This window comes from Serinus canaria, chromosome 2, assembly GCF_022539315.1.
Source record: "Serinus canaria isolate serCan28SL12 chromosome 2, serCan2020, whole genome shotgun sequence".
NCBI lineage: Eukaryota > Metazoa > Chordata > Aves > Passeriformes > Fringillidae > Serinus > Serinus canaria.
The window spans coordinates 101,693,122-101,715,516 of record NC_066315.1 but is presented as its reverse complement, the minus strand read 5'-3'; the positions used below and the strand labels follow the sequence as shown (position 1 = coordinate 101,715,516).

The 22,395-nt window shown below is 36.2% G+C and overlaps 1 protein-coding gene across 1 annotated transcript in view; it reads right to left on the bottom strand.

The window, feature by feature from the left end:
• LAMA1 (laminin subunit alpha 1) overlaps positions 1–22,395 on the bottom strand; it is a 99,225-nt gene that overhangs the window by 10,904 nt on the left and 65,926 nt on the right. The window contains exons 33-52 of the mRNA XM_030227590.2: positions 21,936–22,078; positions 18,951–19,049; positions 17,855–17,966; positions 17,532–17,694; positions 15,003–15,213; positions 14,657–14,773; positions 14,403–14,566; positions 13,651–13,789; positions 12,372–12,465; positions 11,084–11,200; positions 9,494–9,676; positions 9,062–9,216; positions 7,116–7,259; positions 5,663–5,796; positions 5,307–5,457; positions 4,705–4,829; positions 3,299–3,449; positions 2,057–2,201; positions 1,298–1,439; positions 59–173 (exon numbers count right to left, since the gene is read on the bottom strand). Of these exons, the coding sequence (XP_030083450.2) occupies positions 59–173; positions 1,298–1,439; positions 2,057–2,201; positions 3,299–3,449; positions 4,705–4,829; positions 5,307–5,457; positions 5,663–5,796; positions 7,116–7,259; positions 9,062–9,216; positions 9,494–9,676; positions 11,084–11,200; positions 12,372–12,465; positions 13,651–13,789; positions 14,403–14,566; positions 14,657–14,773; positions 15,003–15,213; positions 17,532–17,694; positions 17,855–17,966; positions 18,951–19,049; positions 21,936–22,078 (2,804 nt within the window). The remainder of the gene's footprint in view (positions 1–58; positions 174–1,297; positions 1,440–2,056; positions 2,202–3,298; positions 3,450–4,704; positions 4,830–5,306; positions 5,458–5,662; positions 5,797–7,115; positions 7,260–9,061; positions 9,217–9,493; positions 9,677–11,083; positions 11,201–12,371; positions 12,466–13,650; positions 13,790–14,402; positions 14,567–14,656; positions 14,774–15,002; positions 15,214–17,531; positions 17,695–17,854; positions 17,967–18,950; positions 19,050–21,935; positions 22,079–22,395) is intronic.

Genomic DNA, 22,395 nt, shown 5'->3' with positions numbered 1-22,395 from the left:
CACTATTGACTATTCTATTAAAATAAACATCAGATCACAAGACTTTAAAGTCTCCTACCTCCAATACACAGCCTTTTCTTACTCCATATGAATTTCTAAGCAAGTCAAAGGTGGAACGAGATATTTCCAGATTCTTGATGCATCCCACATACATTCTACTATTAAGACCTTTCCTGAAACAAAAAACAAGGCTTTCTTTCCAAGGAGTAGTATTTGGAATCTCCTGGGAGAAAAGATTAATTTCTCTTCAAGAAGAAAAGTTAGAGAGCTCTGTCTTAAAGGATGCAGTTGGTCTGGTGTAAGTGAAACGAGTTTAAATTTTACTCTCAGATACTAAACCAGGTCTTAAAAAGAGTCAAAATAATGTTGTGCCCAAATTAAAACATACAAGTGTGTAATGATGTTCTGTCAGGTCAGGAAAATTCCCAAAACTTTAAGGTGAATCTTCAGCTGAAAGAAAATGGATTATGTAAAAGGGTAACAGTAGCTGTCTACTATGCAGTTTTTCAGTTTTCAAGTCTGGAGGATGCCTGATTTGGTTCCTGGTTTAAGGCTGAGAAATCTAAGGCTATATTGCCATAATCCCTTAAAGGCTGGAATGCCAGCTAAGATTAACTAGTCTGCACTCTGTAATAACTGTGCAGAGACCAATAATGTACTCGAATTTACGTTATTGTCAAGAGCATGCAGAAAGTTTAATTAGATTTTCTCTTGCCATGTTTATCCTTTCACAGTGAAGCCAATGGAAGAAATGTGACTTTGCAAGTTCAGAAAAGACGTGCAATACAAAAAACTCCTGTAACTAGAGACATGCTATAAAATATGTATTTGCAAAGTTTTCTGTGGATCTGTTCACAGTTGGTTTTCCTCTGTTCCAAGTTACTGAATTACAGGGATTCTGAAGTACAACTTTATCTTAAAGCACAGTTTTGCCCATAAATGCCATCTGGAAAACACAAGGTTCAAACAGGTAGAGATCAAAGGAGCATCACCGCAGACAGCAGTGCTGGATGCTTGCCCCAAAGAGCAGGGGGGCTGCTGTGGCAGCTGCTGTGGTGGAAATCACCCTTGGAGGAAGAAAACAAAATTATTTCTGATTCTGAACTGCAGCATCAGACCTACCAATGGAAAGCACCATATCAGATTTTGAAGTCAAAGGACAGATGTGGTATACATGGCCATAAACTAAACTTCAGAATTCACTGTTTTTCTCTAATTTCAGAAAAGATAAGAGTGTGTAAAAGTTTTCCCATCACCTTACAAGTCTTAGCAAAGGTGCAAAAGTGACACACTTTACCTAAGAGCCCTCGATCTTGGCAGCCCACCAATGAAGATTGGGTCCTTATCAGAGCGGTTCAGGTCTGAGGCAACCCCAGGAGATTCTCCTTGCTTGGTTTCTTTATAATTAAGGTTATATGCATCCATGACTGCCAAAATTCCTACAAAGAAAAGAGAGTAAAGATCTGGAGAAGAACATGAATATACATTCTTTCCTTCCGGCAATCTTGTCCGTAATAAAGGAAAATGTATTCATTGACTCGGACAAGTATGGACAATCTTCTTATTTTTATAATGAACAATTAATTGTACTACCAGCTATTCTGTTAATCTCATTCATTCCTCTCTGCCAAAACCAAATCTGGAGAAGTCTACAAGCAAATAAATACATATGAGAATATGTTATAACTACTAGCATATACGTGTTATGGCCAAAACACAGGCCCCCACAAAACAGTTGCACTAAGTAATATTAAAATGCAGGAGAGAAAATGTGATCCCTCATTTATAGACTCAGACAAAAACCTTTCAGTCTTTAAAAACTGTTTGTATGTTTTTGTGCAGCAGTTTCTACACTACCTGCCCTTTGTGAGATGTGTTAAAAAAACCACAAGATTTACACTGCAGTCCTTCTAAAAGCAAAGTAGCTGAGGTGTGGAAGCTGAAGAGACTGCACTAGAAGTGAACAAATTTAGTTGCAGTGATGTTGCCTGCAGCTATCTTAGATATTTGTATTTGTAAATGTGAAAACACCCAGACTTCTCAATCTGTAGCCTACCTTGCTTCTTATTCCGATTGAATGAGATTTTATACCACGTTCCATTGTTGTAACGATTTTGTGTTGTAAGAGCAAGGGGTCCTGAACCAAGATCAACAGTCACCCTCACTTTGCCATCAACAAGCTCAAGGGACAAGAAGTCTCTCTGAGAGGAAGAAAAAAAACCCCAAAACAAAAGCAGATTACAAACAAACAGATTACATTCCTGGAAATAAAATCTTCCTAGAGAATGCATGCCTGGTAGGTTTGGCCTACTGTGTGGAAAATATCTTGTAACTCTTGTACCTGGACTATTTGTTAGGCCCAAGATGCTCATCTTTATTTAGGAAAATTAAGTTACAAGTACCTCACGAGGATGTATTTTTGTTTTGCTGTTACTCTTACTCAAATGCATCATGAGGTTTGATTACTCAGCAGAAGAATTGTTAAATAACAAAGTCACATTTTCCTGTTTTTGGATGAGGTTGAAAGTAATTTGATTTGACAGCATAATGATCAAGCACTACGATGTTCTTTCTGCAAGAAGCAAAGACCGTCCTCACAGAGTAAAAAAGACTTTCTGAATTGCATTGAAGGCTCCCCCTCTGATCTGTAAAGCTTAAATTAGGTATTTTTGTGCAATGTATTCAGGCAGCGAGTACATACAGCAAATGAATAATGCAGTGACTCTGAAAGAATCTGTACCCAAACAAAGCTTTTCCTTCCTTCAGGAACAGAAAACCACCATCTAAGTATGCAGTAAACTGCATGACATGACAATGAAGGTCTGGTGCTGGTCTGGGTTATATTGCTTTTGCAGGAGTTTTACTTAATTTGTTTCAGTTTACTGAATTCCCATCTTATGGATTTAATTCAATATGGTTTTTCATTATTATATTGTCCTTCTGCAAGCTCAATTCCAAAACATTTTTACATTCTGAATAGGCTCCTCCAATTGAAAAAACTAGCTTGTTGTCCTTACTGTTTCCTTTCCTATCCTTTAGCTAAGTAATCATTAATTTCAGTCTAAAATAATTTATTTTTATTCTAAAATTTAAATAAATTGTGAAGAACTATTTTCATTGTTTAATTTTGCCCTCAGTTTAGGAGTATATTTGCTCTAATGAGTTGTCCTCTAGGATTCATGTCTTTAGTCCTTTAACTTATGATGCCAATCCCAGGTGATGAATTACACAAAAGTAGTAATATGCTCTAATATAAGTAAGCTAAATGACAGTTTAGGAATCAGATCCATTTACTTACAGTGCCATTTGAAGCAAGATAGAGAAGAAGCCCATTTGGTGAAAAGGTACTGAAAGATATTAATATCTGAGTCACTGTTGAGCGGAGTGCCTTCTCCACAACCGAGTATCCACTGCCATCAAAATGGAATGAAGTGTCCTCATCCTGTGGGCTACAGATGTAGAAAACCAGTATAAAAATGTTAACTGAACATTTGTTTTTTCCCAGTAATTTTTATATAAAATATAAGAAAAGTTAGGTCATAGAATAGTTTGGGTTGGGAGGGACCTTAAAGCTCATGAAGGGACCCTGCCACATGAAGGACACCTTCCACTAGACCAGTTTGCTTAGAGCCCCATCCAACCTGGCCTTAACAATTCCAGGAATGGGACGTACACAACTTCTCTGGGCAACCTCTTCTAGCATCTCACCACCCTCACAGTATAGAGTTTCCTCCTAAGATCAAATCTAAACCTACTCTCTTTCAGCTGGAATCCATTACCCCTTGTCCTGTCACTCCATGCCCCTGTAAACAGTCTCTCTGGCTGGCTCCCTTCAGGTATTGCTCAGTCAGTGCAGCCTCCAGGCAGCAATTCATAAAATGTGGCAAAACATTTGAATCTTGATGCAATGAGTAACTGAAGGATTCCAGCCAATGGCCACTTTCATTATGCAACCTCAAAACACACGATTTAGCCATGGGGAAGGATGCACACAAGATAAGTGTTCTTCCCTAATATGCAAAAATGAAAGCCAAACTCAGTGATTTCCTAGGGGAAAAAATAATTGTTACAGCATACACCCTCTAAATTAAAACATGTCATCTATTTCTCAAAATGCTTTGCATAATTGCACTTACAATACATGATCTATTAGCCCCTTTCCCTGCAGTACAAGACTCATAAAACATCTCATACAATCAAGCAGCACCCTCTGCTGTTTCTGCATGAAATATTCTGCAAAGGGAATATGGACAAACATATTTCTTTTTTATTCCTTAAACATAAAATAGTAGTCTGCAAAAGGCACCAAGCTCAGTGGCTACAGTTTTGCTATCAATTTTTTTTATAAGACTGCTTTACACTGTTTCTTACCCTAGGAAAGAATAAATCTGTCCTACAGAAAACTACTCAAAAGCAAAGATTCCACAGTATTTTCTTTCACTGGCAGTCCCTACTTCCCAAGCCCGAAATAGAGACCAACAATAAAACTCCTCTGAGGAAGTGAATCAAAAATTGAACTTCCATACAAATAAGTTATTTGATACCACTGATACAGTGAGATTAATGTGCTCAGAACTGTAATTATCAGTGAAACACTTCAATTTGTCTGAGCTCCATATGCTTAGTTAAAAAAAAAAATAATATTACAAATGTAAATTACTCTAAACAAATTTTAAAAAGAGAAGAGAGAGTGAGACAAAATACCTTCCAAAACAGCCATTGCACTTGCCCTCTCTTTCTATGTAGTTCCAAAGACCAATGGATTTGCCATTCAGGGATGCCTCTCCTAGGCACCCTTTAAAATGGGTCACCTTAACAGCAGGTGATTTCTACAGGAAAAGAAATATTCCATGAATACAATTAATGTTAAGTACTCTGAAAATTATGCAGCAAAATATTTGCTTGGTTGTTTTCCTTGAACTTCAACTTCGTTAGATATAAATCATAATAGGAGAACAACATGTTTTAGTAACTATTAACAATTATAATTGAAATAATGATAGATTAGCACATCAAAAAAGTAAAATAACTATGTCCTTGACCTGCTTACACACCCCTCATGGCATGAATAACAATTGCCATGGAAGAAGCAAACAAAACCATTTGATGATGTCTATACATGGTACATGCACACACAGACTGGCCTGGTTAAAACTTTATGTAAAATTTTCCAGGGCAAATTAACGTCAAGATAAAAGAAGACCAAATAAAGATGAAGTAACCAAATCAAGCAATTACTTTGAACACAAAAGTATTTCTCAAGCATGTTCAAAACAATTAACAGAATGCTGATCTCAGAATTTAACCTTGATTTGCCCTCCAAGTCCTCCAACAAACATTAGGGTTGACTTGTTAACATCCAATATGCTGGCTGTCCCCAGCGAGGTTCCAGATTTAGGTGAAGGTTTCTGACTGGAGTTCACTTCCTCTATGCTGAGTGTACCTGTTTTTCCAAACCTGCCAAATACAAATACAAATGAATAGTCATAGAAATCACCAAGCCTAATCAACACATACATACTATTGGCTTCTCTTTCTAAGGACAAGAAAAATCTCATCACTGAAAATGATGAGTGGACATCATCCAAACCGTGGATGCTTTATGTACACTACTTATGACATTCTCATTTTAATTACCTGGTGGCATGTATTCTATGCCTACCTGGTGGCATGTATTCTGTGCCATTTGTTGTTGTCAATTTGAAAATCAGGGTATTCCACTCTTGTTGGTCCAGAGCCCAAATCCCAAAGAAGAGCTACCTTACCACGTCGCATCTCCACTGCCAGGAAGTCTGTCTGAAAAACAGCAGAGCCTATTCTAGTTCAGGGAATGAAATGTGTATTTTCACCAGTAACATGGAGAAAGTCTTTCCAGATTCATGTCCCTACATCCCATATTACAGGAATTGACGTTTAACAAAATCAGGCTTTTCACTCACTTCTAATGAGACAAAACTCCCTCAGGTTATATGCAAGTAGCTGAATGTCTTCTTTATATATATATATATATAAACTTACTAGTCTGTGAAAAAGTACTATCCCATGATAGTGTGCCACAAGGAATTAACAGCTGTGCATGCTTGGGATTACAGAGAGAATGACGAGGAGAGCAATGTGACAGTGAGCCATCACACTCCCTTTCCAAGTGGGTGGATGCACCTGTGTTACCAAGCAAATCATTTGATGCACTCCAGCATGCTATATGAGGGTATCACAGGGGGTGTTAATGTGGTTAATGTGGTTAATGCCCAACACAGGAAAAGGGAGTTTCAGCACAGGGCCGAGAGGCAGCAGCTAAGGAATCTGGTGCTTTTATTGTCTACCTTTGAAAATCACTGGAATCATCTAAGGCACGAAAATATTTCTACCCTCAGTGAACACATCTGTCTGCAAGGGGCCTCACTTGGTAACTTAGTTTGAAATCAAGTAAGAAATGTTGGAACCCTAGATGCTGAGAATTTTAAACTTTCTGTGCTGAAAGGCACAGACTCGCAAGAGAACACTGTATTTGACCTGCGGCTGTGGGAAAACCTTCTGAAATTGATTAACAACATTAAGATTACAAGGGTGTAGTTAGAAGTGTATAATATCAAAGAGTGGAAAACTTAGAGTTTGGGGTTTTAGAATATAGAAATAAATATGAAACAAGATGGAGGTTTTAAGGTAGAGACAAGTTGCTCTTCTTTACCTTCTACCTCCTTCTTCATGGGTTTGGGTGATGTTTTGTAATTGAACAGGAAAGGCCACATTGAGAGCATTGTGGGATCAGTTATTAGGTTAAAAGGGAAAATAATCTAAGTATCAATTCTTAATTAGATAATTAAGCCTTAAAAGACCTTGTAACTAGAGATAGCCATTTTTTTGCCTTACTAATGAAAGACTACAAAACTCACAGTTGTGAGGCTGTAGCACTGATAAGAAACAATAAACACCTGAGTCTGAATGCAAACTATAGACTCAAGTGCCTTCAATCCTCTGCTTTGTTTTTTTACCCAACAAAGGTAAAAAAAAAAAAAAAAGAGAACCCACAAAGAAAAAGCATATTTGAAACTTTTAAAAGTAATTTAAAACTTTTGACTATCATCACCTTCAATAAATGTACCCCAGAAACTTACCATTCCATTGCTGCCCAAGTAGAAAAGGAGGTTGTCTGGTTCAGCAGTTTTCACATTGAGTGTTAAGGTGTTGTAATTTGTAGATGAAATTTGGGGTTGATAGGCACGAATGCAATCTCTGTCTGCTGATACTGCAACTTTAATCTGGGGGGAGAAGAAGAAAATGGAATCTAAACAAGTCTCAGTGAAGTATGTACTTAGCTTCTGACCAACAGATCTCTTTTGCTGAGATCTTCCATGCAATCTAAGTATTGCTGCCTGGGCTAGATTTTTCCAGTCTTCTAGGTATCTCATGATAATGAGATTCACAATAGAAAAGAATGAAATCTGTCTCAATACACTCACTTAATTGGGAGGTTTGAATCACTAAACAAACTATTCAAATACCTCAGAAAATAACAGTAAGTCTTTGGGCAGAAGATCATACAGCTGCAGAAAACCATGTCATAATATCAGAAAATAAAGATACAGAAATTCAAAATGTTTTAAAATAAAGGAAACCATTTCTACTCTATATGGAGAGGCTTTTTTTTTCTTAAATTAAGAAGGAGACCATCTGCAACAATTCCAGTAATTTCAAATTTGTAACAGTTTACACTTTACACAATATTAAAAGATACATTTGTGAATATATGGCAAGTTACATTTTTTAAAGATTAAATAAATAATATTCCTATTATCATACCCCTAAGACCACTGTTTAGTAAACTGAAGAAAAATTGATCCAAGCTAAATGCAACCAAACTTCCAGCAGCTTGGTAGTATAATAACAGAAAATCCATCTTAGCAAGAAAAAAGCCTTAATTCCTTTAACTTCATGGAACATACCTGTAACTGCTAAATGCATACAGCACACTTGTGTACACATGCATCTGGACACAGATACACAGAGTTTCTTTTGTGTAGTAAAAAATTACCAACAAACAAAAAAGACCAAACAAAAATACAAACTAACAAAAAACCCAAACTCCCTCAAAAAAAAAAACCTAACCAAAACAAAAAACCTTAACCCACCCCCCCAAACAGAACAAAATCCCCCAAACTGGACAAAGGAACTTTGCTAACACTTCTTTTCACCTTGCCAGGAACTTCCGTGTCTTATGACACCTCAGAAAATACCATTCTCTTTTTTTTTTTTTTGCAGTGGATTCATTAAGCTTCAGTAGACTATGACAGAGAAGCAATAACCATATAATTAAGAAGATTTGCAGAGAGAACTGAGTGCCTTCTTTTTTAAAAAAAAAAACCTCCCTAAACCTTACAATAATATATACACAAGTATGTCAAAGGCATACCAAATATTACTCATTTCAAAGTCATTTTCATATTTCTCTCACAGTCTAATGAGATCCATAGTACAGTTGATTCACTTTTGCTGTCTTTAAGGTAGAAACAGAGACTTAGAAACAAGTACTCTTTCTTCAAGTACTCTGGATACTCAGCTGCTTCTTGCAAAGAACATATGGACATGACAGGCCACAGATGGCAAACTTATTGATAGAATCAACACTCCTGACAAAAAGTTTGCAGTAGTACTTGATGTCATATGGGGCACCCCACATCAATCTCTAAATAACCTAAAAAATTAAAATCTTGTACTAAAGAGAATAGCAGTACCATCCTCCAACTTGTCTCTTTCTTATCAAAATCTCTCATGACTGCTCTCTGGCATACTATGTTTCATTATTTTTGTAGGAAACAGGAGGAAATAGCAGATAAATTATTAGCTGGCTGTTCTTACAGACTCACAAATGCAATAAGAACCTTGATGCTAAAACCTTAAAATGTTGCCAGTATGATTTTAGCATCAGTCAGTGCTCTTTGGACTTCACTGAGACTCAGCATCAGCAACCAGGTACCTTGAAAGTAAATTTTAGGCTCCTTATCTCAAACAACCTCCCTGCTAAAAGTGAAAATTCATTTAAGTCTGGGATGATAGAACTTACAGATGCTGCCTGCTTGCGGGCCTGGCTGATAAGTTCTTTAATTTCAGACAAGTTTCTGTTCAGGTTCTCCTCTAGCATTTTCAAAGGTTTGAGTCTATCCAATAAAAGACTTGCTTGTGCTTCAACTTCTTTAACTTGTTTTTCAGCTGTGAATGCTGTAGAAACATAAAAGAAATGTTGAGGCAGGGTGAAATTGCTAAAATACTTAGCCAAGGTAGCCAGCTTGTGATCATTTTGGTTTCAGCAACTTTTAACATCAGTAAGGGATATACATCCCATGTGAATACTCTAGAGGCTTTTTATTAAAAGTTAGTATATTTTTACTGAATTAAGAATAAACTCTCAGTCCATCAGACTCTTATTTAATGCCTGTTAAAACTGAGTATCAATACTGCTTCTGCTAGCAGTGACATTGCCACAGAGCAAACTTACCAGCTTTTGATGAATCAGTTATGAGTTCACTTGTTTTCCTCAAAGTGTCATTAACTCGGGACAACGTAGAAGATGTATTCATCAGCTTTCGACTGAACTCCCCAAAGTGACTTAAATCCACCACAGCACTGGTGTTTGCAGACACAGCCAGCTCTTTCACTTCAAGCATGTATTTCCTGGTATCTGAAACACAGTTCCAAGGTTAAAAGATATTCAAAACTTTCATACATTCTTGTGATTAACAAATGCCTGGCTTTGTAACAGCAGCTACAAACATTGCCAAAATACTAGAAATGCTGTCAGTTACATTCCTGTCATCGTAACAATTGTGTTTTTGTTTCTTTGAGGAACTTGATTCAGCCTATCTCATCAGGAAGTTTGTATGAATGCATCAGGCTCATAGTGTTTAAGTTCCCTAAATTAGTGTTGGCACCAGAGACACTCGTCTGAGACTGAGGTTTGAATTCTATGCAAAGCTGGTGAGGCAGAAGATCTGTCTATTACACCCTCTGGTTTTGGCTACAATCACCTGTGTACTGAGTGCACCACCCCCAGTCTCAGCCTGCCCCTTACACCCTCTGCCCACAGGAGTGGGATATGCCACAGCTGCCAAAAAAGGCCTGAGTTAGACCTCCAAGGATCCTCCTTCACCACTCTCCACACATAGAGCAATGCCACCATCAATCTCTGACCAGGGGGAAAAAAAAGAAAGAGACAGCTTCAAGAAATGTAATGTTAAGCTGTGAGTTAAGGAGAAAACTCCTGTGATTTTAATGACTTAATTTTCAATGTGTAGCTCTGTGATAGATAGCATCCTGCAGTTCGTATCCAGTGTAACATCATCACTACTATTACTCTTTAGCATGAATTAGGTCTCTGAACTGCAAAATGGGTATTTTAAGGCTTTGAACTTAGCATTCTAATCCAGATTCACAGTAAAATCAAATAGCCCTCTAGCAAGAGATCTTTATCAGTGTTTTTCTTACTTAAACCACATTATTTAGATTGAAAAAGTATTTTGGACCCTCTTATTCACAACTTTAAAGTAATTTTCTCAATTAGTTTCCATGAACTTTCGGTCTTGCCTTTATTCAAAATGATGACTGAAGAAAGAGGAATTCTTTCATTTTAGAAAAGCACAGAAAATAGATTTTAATCGATTAAATGAAGTCTGCATTTACAACAAGAAAACATTTACATGCAGGCTGTAAAATTCATAGACTAATTTAATCAGTTTTGTAACAAGCCAGAAAAGAAAGTGAAATCTCAGAGTTCCATATGCAAATTTCTCTGCATGTGGGATTAAATATTCTATAACTTCACTCTCCTTACATATCAGTGCAATTATATTTCTATCAGAGCCCCTGATTCACAGCAATGTGAAATGTGAATCAGAATACAGACCTTATATTATAACCCAATTACGTTTAATGGGTTTACTGAAAAGAGTGTAAAATATTTAGGAGGCTAAATGAAGTCTCCAGTATAGTTTATTGCTAGGTTTCTGCAATCAGATAATGAACAGGGTTTTATTACAATTGTACTAGAGAGTTCTGCAATAAGGAAAATGTCAATATAAATTTCACTTACTGTTACGCAATGCTCTGAATGTCAACAGAGAATCATTAAGTTGGTTGCCAATTTTATTAGTACTTTCCTGAATCTTTTCTACCTTTTTGTTCAACCCATTCAATCCAAATAGAAGTCCTGTTGAAAGAAATAACATACACATACCATATAACAACATAAAAGAAATAACATACACATACAAATACCATACAACTCACACAAAACCAAAGTATTCATTTCTTTCATCAGTGGAGCTAATGCCACATGAATGCAGTATAAATAGATAAGCTCTTATGGGCACTGCTCTGTTCAAAGCTACCCTTTTTGACCAATGCCATGAGACTGAATGGCTACAAACATACCAAGAAAACAGCTATAAATTGAAATTATTCCATGACTGTGAATTGTAATATTTTTTACAGTGTTCTTCACGTTTTATGTTATCTAACAGGAGCCAAAGAAGTGGCTTTTTTCTATAGATATGTGATCTGTTTGCAGAATCCTCTCATTAGAAATTAAAATATGTAGAAGAGAAGGAACAAAAAAAGGTAATTCTGTACATCTGAATTACATAAAATTTATACAGATTTGTAAACCACTGGTATTGCAAGACAACACTATTTTACAATTACAGTTTATCTCTGTGAAACATTCCCTTTCTGTCCACTTTTGTCAAAAATTTCACTTGGAGTTTGTTTCTGCTCCTACACAAAGCGTTTGTTCTAAATGCTTTTGAATTTTCATGGTGTAGACTTCAAGTCTTGCTAGTATCAAGGTTCAATGCCTTGCCTTGGAGTAACAGAAAAACCAAAAGTATTTTTGAATTTATGGAGACAAAGAACCTCAGCTTTTTTTTGTACTTTAGCTGTCCAGCAGGAATAAAAAGGATTAGGATTTAAACCTGTCATCTTATATATCTGTGCCATCCATGATTTATTAAATAAAAACTAACAGAATTTTCAAGAATTATGTTTTCTCTTTGTTTAGTACACAATCCTAATGATTTAATTCATAAACTTTAGAAAAAAAGCCATTGAAAGCACTGCTTATAGGGAAATGGGGTATAGTGAAGGCCAAATTTTTAAATATTTACAGAAAAAAAATTTATTCTTACCCAAAAATTGAAAATACTATGAGAATCCATAAAGCATTAATCTTAACTGCACGATAATATGATCATAGTGATATATAGATATTTACCTTAGCTTATGCTCATTTTAAAAAATAATAAACTGAAGAATAAAAGCAGCACAAAACAGAAAATGGGGAAAAGAAACAGAGGCAGAAATATGAATTCTATAGAACTGACCATCACTTTTTTTCTTCAGATTTTTAGCTTCATTCTGAAATTTGGAGCTAAGCAGTAGAGTTTCTTTTCCCTGAAGACTGAAAGACTCCTCTGGCTAAAAAACACAGACATTAAGTTGCCACATATGAAAAACAGAAATTCAATTGAAAACATTTAAGTATTTGTAGACACCTACATAAAGTCATTTAACATTCTTGTTATTTATGAGATATTCTATTCACTACCTTATTAAGCATTGATTAAAAATAATACAAGTTGTTATCCTTTATTCAAGAATGTGACATTGAATGTCTTTGTGTTTTAATGATAAAAAAAGACAATTATGATACCAAACCTACAAAATTTTAGTTTCAATACTGCTAGTGATTCAGCGCTGTCTTTTGGAAATTCTAACTCCAGACCTAATTCAAAATTTTCAGCACTGAGGAGTTTAAAGTGAGATATTTCAAACTCCCAGTCTTAGAGGGAGTTCTTTTACATTTCTCCAACTGAAAACACTGGAAAAACACCTTGAAGGATTCATGCTGCAGACAGCTTTAATAAGGCAGAGTACTATATAAAAACATACCAGCTCACAAAACAATGTCAATTATTTAGATTGCTGTCATGTAAATGCATTATCGTACCTGCTTGTGCAGGTATAACATGCGTGACAAAGAGATGCGAGGGAGGAAATAAAATTATAGGAAGCTGTTAAATTCAGACTGGGAGGTGGTCTGGTCTTTCCAACCTACTGTTTCAGTAACAATATGATAATCTTTGAAGGCAGAGGGATGGTAGATGAGACACAAACATACATTTGTTATGAAACATCCTCTACTAAGCAAAGTAGCTGTGGCTGGGAATACCCAGAAAGAAACAGAAGAGGGATAGGTCAAATAATGAGATCGTTGAATAATTCCAAAGGAGGAAGGGAGCACTAGAGGTTTGGGAATTTATGTTCTATGGGAATACATCAGATGCCTGACATAAACCCTCAAAGAATCAAGTCCAATCCAGATAAATATGCATTAGGTATTAAAAAGCAAACAAAACAAAGGGAAAATGGTACTGTGGCAGAGAGAAAAGCAAGGTAAGCAGAACTTGAGATGTGGTGTCATCACTGCCTTGAGGTAGGGATTCAGGATACAGTACATAAGAGCTGGTAGGACAGGCTGCCATCAAGGACATGCCTCCATCAAGAAGACACAATTTTCAGCAAGAGCAGAAACAAATAGAACAAATATTCCTAAATGAGAAAGGGAAAGCCATAAACTAAAATAATAATTTTGATACTTACTAAATCCAAGGGGCCATTCACAACTCTAGATGCATCATCTGCCAAACTTTCTGTTCTTTCAATCACACTTTTAACACTGGAGTGAGTGTAGATAGCAGCGGTTGTGTTCAGAGTCACATTTCTTACTCTGTAAAGGTCACTGAATAGACAATTAACAAGCAATCCTGTTTTCAATCAAGCACTGAGTTCCATATCCTCAATTACAGCATGCACATCTTTCCAGAATGCATGATGCATTCTGAAACAAATGAGCACACCTTGCCCAATGTTGCATAAGGGGCTTTCAATTAATTATTTTGAACTGAAAGACCAAGTTAAAAGGTTTTCAATTATGGGGCTTTTCTCTATTAGTTGCTGTTCTGTTTTTTTTTTCCATTCCATCTCTATTTTTTTCCTCCTATTTTGTTCCCTTTTGCCTATGTTAATTTTTTCAATTTATAAAGACCCTTAGAACAAACAAATCATATTGCCTAAACAGAACAGAAATGAGCCCTGTCTGAAACTCAAAAAAACAAAGTACAGATAGAGGATCTAGGAGGAAATGATAAACATCTGAAATCAAATCTATAATAAATTTTGCTTTATTGAATTTATCTAGCTGTGGTGAGGTCAAGAATTGCTTAATGTTACTCCAAGCAAAATTTTCTGTTTTCAAAGCATGGGCAGGGAATGAGTTTAGTGAGTTAGGCCTCTACCTATTAAATCTGACATTAATGTAAACCTCTTAATTTTGTAATTCTTGAGTTGATCACCTCTCTAGAGCATCTGCAAGTCTTTGGAACTGGGTGGCATGTTCCTCAGCTCTATATACCAAGTCAAGCACTCCTCTCACAGACATCTGCATCACCAGCTCATCCACATGATGTCGCAGTTTGGTGTTCCACAGGACCAACCCATTCTGGTGGACCTCCACATTCTGAAAAAAAAAGTTTCACTTTTTTTCTTTGTTTCACTAGCAAAATAAACTTCAGAATCTCTAAGAGGATGTTAAAACTTTAGGACTTACAAATGTAGAGTTCTCTACATCTTGGGCGAGAGCAGCAGCATCATTCAGTAGGACCTCCCCTTCTTTAATGAGCATGGTTGAGATTTCTTCACCTTCCTTTATTTTTAACTTTTTGTCCTACAGCATAAATCAAGTGTTTTACAGCAGTCTGATAAGCCAGCCATACTGATGAGTTCACATAACATAATATTGTGGTTTTCAAACACGGACCTGGTTTTCTTTAAATTTTTAAGGTATCATATACATTAAAACATTTAAATAGGTTTAAAAATGTAAAATATCAGCTTTTAAACACAATCACATATTTGGTATTTCTTATGCAGCAACATTGACTGTCCAGTCTTACATTTAACTCTGCCAGGTTGCTGGAGATGAGAGGAAACAAGCGATGGGTCTCATTGATGTTAGCGAGTGCCTCGTTCACCAGGTCCTGGGCATCCTGCAGTCTGCTGCTCTGCTTAGATAAGAACTGGCTGGCATTCGTTTTCAGTTCAGCAAGCTCCTGCTGGGGTTTGAGATACTCTTTCTGAACCTGGCTCAACAACTTTTCTGCAGCTCTGAAAAAGGAGAGGAATCACAAGTAAAAGAAACAGCAAAGGAGAAACTTAGGCATGGATTTCTTAAGGAGAAAATGGTGTCATGTGAGATTAATTTATATGCCTCCTCCTACTAAAGTCTGCCTTTTTTTTTCTAGAATAGCATACATGGTGATTTAGTTATTCATCTCTACCACACAAAATGATGACTGCCTGGGGAGAGGACAGTAATACAGTTCATAAACTTTGCATGTAATGACTAGAGAGAAAAGGGGTGAGCATGAATCACTTTTGTTTGGATTTGATTTGGGACATACCCACCCACATCAAAATCTCTGTGAAACTTTCCTCTGGGAGTACTCTATATCCTAAGTGTAGTAATTCATATTTTGAATGTATGATCAAAACATCATTTACAAGGATTGTCACTGGAAAGAAACAAGTAACCAGAACTGAAAGCCATACATGCCAGAGTACAGAAAAGTTTAAATATCAAATAAAAATAAAGAGTGTCATTAAAATGAACACTGATATGAACAATCTCTGCACTTATATTTTTAATCAGCACAGAGACTATTGGGCAAATATTAAATTCTCCAAAATCTGTCAGCTGTTAATTGCTTCAGCCATTCTATTTGAGAATATTTGCATCTTCATTTGAACACTTTCCAGAACTGAAGGAACAGAAATTATAATTATCCTGGAAGTCTATTCCTTCGTTTCTCTTCATTTCAGCACATATGCTGAACATTGCAACTCCTGAAATGGTATTTTTACATAAATGTTTGTCCTTGTTAATCTGAGTGCATATTACGTAGATCTTTAGCCAAAGTGAAAGAAATCTACTTTATTTCACAGTTATATACAGCAAAATGCATTCCATCTTTCTTAGTGAATAGCAGATGTGCATTTGCATGTATTTCCTAAAAACAAAAATTCAGAGTCCCTTCAGAAGCCACCACCTTAAAAAAGTTACAACAAGATCTCAAGAATTTTAGAAGTCAATAATGGCTTCTGTTTCAGCATAGAGTAAAAAGGTTATACTCCAAATTGTCTGGGGCCTTTGCCTTTCACAGCAAATGTGTGGAGACCTCAGTTTCAAATGTTGCCTGAAGTACATTATCATGAACTCAGTCCATTGTGAGTCATGTGGCAACATCTACTCCCTGAAACACAGACTAGCAAGCTGCTTATTTAAATAATTTTTGCATTTACAGCTGCATTGCTTAAGAAACTCTGCAGAGTAAACAACCTTATAGAACTTATGTACTCTCTTCTTTGATCTGTCAAAGGGCCCTTATCAGAGAGCTTTCAGAAATTTCTATAACTGAAAAAGTTAATTTGCAAACACCTTCTGTAACAGCTCAAAAGCTGTTGATGTTGAAAGTCAGAACATGCTGTTACTATGGAACAACACATTTGGTGAAATATTTAAAGTACCTAATAAGAATAAATGGTACATTTCTGGTCCATTTTCATGTCTGGATAGTTTCAATACAATTCTACATTCAGCAGAAGAGTCTGCTGAAATAAGACATGCTACCAAAACAAACATACTATCCTGCTTAATCCAAAGCACTTAATAAAAAAAAAAAAAAAGGTCAGATTTAGATTTTCAGAAATATTCTACTTTGGTCTAAATCCTTGTCCTTGAAGCCAGTGTTAGCATTCCTACAGGTTTTGGTGTGATATGGCACTGGTTAGTATTTCTGAAAGTGGAACAAAAAATTTGCTGACTTTTGGTACAGTTATTTCTTACCTTGCCAAGTCTGGCAATAAGCACTAATAATGACTATAAAAGCCGTTTCAAAACAGCCTTCAACTGGGGACAAATCAAGACAACAGAATACAATCCTAAGCAATGGCTCAGAATGCTTAAAAAACATGCCTTGGTTTTATTTGCAGATCTTTGTGTTATATATTCCAGTGACAATCAATTGTCATGTCCTTCAGGAGGCCTGACATGTCCTGGGCTTGCAATTGACTGAGACAGTTTTCAGCCAAAACCAACACAGGTATTAGGGTCAGATCTGAAAGAATCTGAAATCAGTGAGTCTTTTGACTTATTGCAAGGGAATTTTGTATCACATCCAAGTTAACAGGCTTTACTATCGATTTTACAGACTTCTAAAAGACTTTATTATTGATTTGTATCACATGGGTTGACCAAGTATCACCAAATCATGTAACTTCAAAGCAAAGTTCACACAGCACCACCTGGGCTAACTATGACACTGCCACTTATTATGGCAAAATGTTTCTCCAGATAACTCTTCAAAAAAGCAGTGTTGCATGGCAGAGGCATATGTGAAATAAAGTTTTTGGTAGAACAGGCTTACTTTAGGACTGTGGTAGCATTATGGTGCTGCTGAACAAAATCCTTCTTGCGCAACGCATCCAAAAGGGCAGAAATATCATCCTGCAGGCTCTGAGATGTAGCATTTGACAGAGGCAGATCCAGGCCCAGTGTTTCATTTAGTGACAAAGCAACTTCAGCAAGTACTGAGTAGGAGAATAAACAATTTAGTCATGCCATTAAAGAACATATTTGAATCTCCTGGGCAAACGGTAGCATTTTCCATGAACATAAGACTTTAAGTTGCCAAGGACATACCCTTACTAAATTTTATCAAGAAATGAAAATATCTTAAAAACAAGATACCTTTGATGGTTGTATGCACTGTGTCAATAAAGCCAGTCAGTTCTTGACTTTTATTCCTGGTTTTCTGAGTCACTGTGTCAAGTTGCTGAGCTTTTTTCAAAAATCTAGTTGTCTAGAATAAAATCAGAGATGATATTTCACAGTTCTCCTAAAACTCCATGGTACCCAAGATTAATTCCTGACTCTTGTCTATTATTTTTATGCTTATTTTCTTAATATTGAGAATATTTTGATTTAAGGAAACAATACTTTTTGATAAGGTAGATCTAACTGGTTTACAAATCTCTGATGCTTCCATCCTTGCAGATGCCTTAACTGTGTTTAAAGTTCCAGACTCTCAGATCAGAGTTATCAATTATTTCCATAATCAGTAAGCTCATAATTAGCAAAGCTATTTCTTTAACTAAGTAAATATTACATAATATTTTAGGTACTACTAATGCTTTTTAAGATAACCACTGTTCTGGATACATCAATATGAATGCAATACAATAACAGCACTCAGTGGAAGCACCTGGTTAGATTCTCTATACATGGCCAGAAAATTATGAGAACATTTGGTCAGCAAATGAGATCTATTGGCTGAAGTACTGTGGTCTATTTCCTACCTACAATTATTCTTCTGTTAAGACTGGATAAATAAAGATGTTGTCTATCTTTCCTGTGAGACTTTAACAGATTTATTTCTCCTGCGATCATTTTAAATACAACACTACAGGCATCAAGGACTTTTTGGTGAGCATTCAGCTATGACATAACTTTTAATAAGCTCCACTTATTAAAACTAATGAGAAAAAAGTAACTCGCTCTCTCCGGTTTTAGAACATTAAATGAACACAGCACTAAAAAACTTTTAACTTTAACAGAAACCATGTAAATCTCCTGGACAATATCATAAACCACTGTCATTTGCAGAAGATTTCCACAAAGCAATTAACTTCCCTTTTCAGGAAGACTACAGCATGGACTGAATTTTTTCACTGAACTCTATAGATTTTACGTAATTTCAGAACAGGTCTCTAGCATTCTGCAATTATGCTATGAAATCTCAAATGATTTCTCCAGATAGGCTAAGAATAAAGAAGCCAGCACCTACCTCTTCATGCAAGTAATCAATTCCTCCTGATAAATTCAGAAGATTTTCTTTTGCTGTATCTAACGAGTAAGTTGGGTCATCTCTAGGAACTATAGACCTCTATAAGAAATGAGAAGTGACAGCTCATTGTAATTTGAAGACTTTGTTGTGGGTCCAGAAAAGTAGGGAAGAAAATAATTGTGTACACTATTTAGATTATTTATATGTTTGAAAGGACTGATTTTCAAAGCACACAAGATGACAAAATAATTAGAAACTTACAGTTCATGCAACACAGTGTACCATTTCTTTAAATAAGCAAGAATCCAGCCATGTTGTACTTGCAATTGAGAAAAAGGAAGGAAGCAGCAGTTCTGCATTCCTAATTCTCAATTCCACCGCAATCTGAGCTGCCCAAATAAACTACTTTGAGGAGTTCCAGGGCCCTTCAAATCAAATATTTCATCTAGTACCATAGCTGCTATCATTTCAGCAACTGGTGCTGTAAGAACAGCTGCACTAGGGTGTATCTGAGGGTGACCCTAGAGATCACCAATCCTGTGGGTCCCTTTGTCAATGAGAAAGAATAATAGGCTGTATTTACCTTCAAGGTCACCTCAAACCTGCACCACACAGCAATAAATAGGTCATTGTACCCAAGTCTATTATATTTGATACAGTCAAGGCCTTAAACAGAATACCACCTCTCTAAAGATGCAAAGAAACCTAGGGCATCTCTTACATGGAGAGCAAGTCTAGGAAAGGTTATTTTCAGATTTCAGATGTTTCAGAGCAATCACTGTAAATACCCTAATAAATTACAAATATATATATATATATATATATATATATATATACACACACACACACATATGTATACACACACATATTAAAATCCAAATTTTTTAAAAAGTAATGCACAAGAGTATCCAGTCTTGTGTCAAATGGAAATGTCAAAGTCTTTTCCTCAGCATGAAAAACAAGTGAAAGAGAAAGCTAAAGCATTTGAGCCTTAAAGCCCAGCAGGTTTCTTTAAAAGCCTAGTTCAAAAAAGCAGGACCAGACAGCAACAAAGTTTAGGGGTATCAGGAGTAAAGCAGGAGGCTTTAACTAGAAAAACAGAACTACTTAAGTCTTCCAATGGACAATCTGATTTGATAATGTTGTCATTAGCAAAGGACCCACAGAAAGGTACAGAGAGGAGGAAGTACTTGAGTTCCTGAGCTACCAACACGAGGCAGAGGCAGCACAGTGAGGGGACAGCCCTTCAGGGAAGATCTGCAATTCACAGAAATAACCTTGGGGATGTTCTGGCCTCCAGCCACAGTTTCTTTGGTACAAGGCAAAAGGCAAGGTTATCTTTAAATGCCCAGAAAAAGGGGAATACCTGCTTCCAAACAGAGAAAATTTAAAAGACAATCAACTTACCCCCACTATTAAGTTATTTAAAAAGCACTGTGGCCCAACATAAATGAAATTACATGAGTCACAAGAAGTTTTATATCATTTTAAGCACCCACTTCCAAGACAGTGACATCTGGCTTTGATTTAATTTTAATGCTGAAAAAATGTATATACTAAAACTTGAAAAGTAAGAAGTAGAAGCTTATTTAACTACTTAAGGTAAACTTACTACAAACTTAATATAGTTAAGAAAGCTAAACTTACTTAAGAAGTAAGTAGAAATATAAACTGCCCTTATTTTTACATAGGATTTGATTTTTCTTTGCTGTAAAGTGCTCAATAAAAACTACATATGAATAATGTTTCCAAGTAAAAGATGATGGTGCAGGAGAAAAAAAAACACAAACTAATTATAGAAAGCAAGTGAATTGTATCCTTGAAGTATTACAATAGTTCAGTACACTTATGCCTTAGGACATAAAGGAAGGGAAGCATAACAGAAGCTTTCAAACTAAAAGGTTAGCAAGTAAAATTAAAGGATAAGAGTACCTCTGCTGAAGCATAAACATGCGATTTAATCAAGTTTGCCATCAATTATTGTAATTATTAACATTTTCAAGTACACTGATTGGAACTCATTCTGCCTTATATCTTAAATAGAAGAAATTAGAATTCAATAGTTTAATTTGCTGAATTTGGCAGTGCAAAAAGACTCACATTATTTTGATTTTCTTGTGATATGGTGAAATACAAAGAAGATAGCTTTGTTTCTGACTCAGAGCTTTTCTGCTTGACTATTACTGAGAAGACTCTTACCAATAAATGTGCTTATTTTAAGTAGTCATGAAAAAGGGAGGTTCCTGTTTATCTCTGTTTTTGTGCAGAGGCCACATGAGCCTATTCCTCAGCAACAATAAATGACCTTCTGGAATCACAAAAAGTGGTATTTCATGCTTTGTTTAAGGGGGGGAGGAGCTGAAGGGAAATTAGCCCCAAGCAGTCTGAAAGTGTCCAACACTGAAACAATCCACCTGACTTTACTGTCCTGAGAGGAAGGACAGAGTAAAGCACTTGGACTGCCACACAGCCAAAAAGAAAGCAAACTGCTGCACCCCAAGCACCCTTGCTAATGGAAAAGCAGCATATCAGTCCTGGGAAGGACCCAGGGAACTCCAGGGAATCTACCTAAATCTATGCCTTGGCAGCTCTTTAGCAAAGGGACCAAAAAGGTAGAAGACCTCGTCTGCTGTTTCTATTTCACCACTGAAAGTTAATTCTCTTGCTGGCCAGATTTAAGGCACATAATCTAGGTGAAGCACATACATACAGCACATTCAGAAAATCTGATTGGTGATTGAAAAATATATCAATCCATTTATTTAAATGCCAGTGCAACAGATGGAGAGAAAGTTATATAGGCAGCCAAAGAACTTAAGATATATTTCCACAGCAAACATAATGGTCTTAATCTGGCATCACTTACACATATTCAAGCTATGAACTTCAGGAGGCCTTCTGTCAAATTACTAGCACCTGTGGGTGGCTGCAAGTTTTGCTTTAAAAGTGTGACAGAATATTTCTGCTATTTATGTGTTCATTTACCTTCAGATGTTGTGTTGCATTCTCCAACTCTGACAATATCCCATAGGGCACACGGTCAATACCAGTGAGGTTCACTGAAAGCATGGCCTCATTGAGATTGTCCAAACTGTTTAACAAAACTCCTGTGCAGTTGTCATCACATGCTAAAAAAAAATTTAAGAAAGCAGTATTAATATTAAAATGAAGACAAAAAATACTGTACTTTTGATTTAGACAGTATGTGCCTTCATCTTTTGAGTTAAGAGTGATAAAGTATAATAACTCTGAATGTACAGATTTATAGTCTTGCCTTTCCCTTTTTGCCCAAGAGTGAACTTATTCCAAACACATTCTCCTTAGGTTAGCACACATTAGAGCCCTATTGGTCCTGCTAACTATTGAGCTACTTGCAGTATTATAAGCTTATTGAGCCTATTTAGCTATTTTGCAATAAATCCACATTGAAGCCACTCAGTCAAAC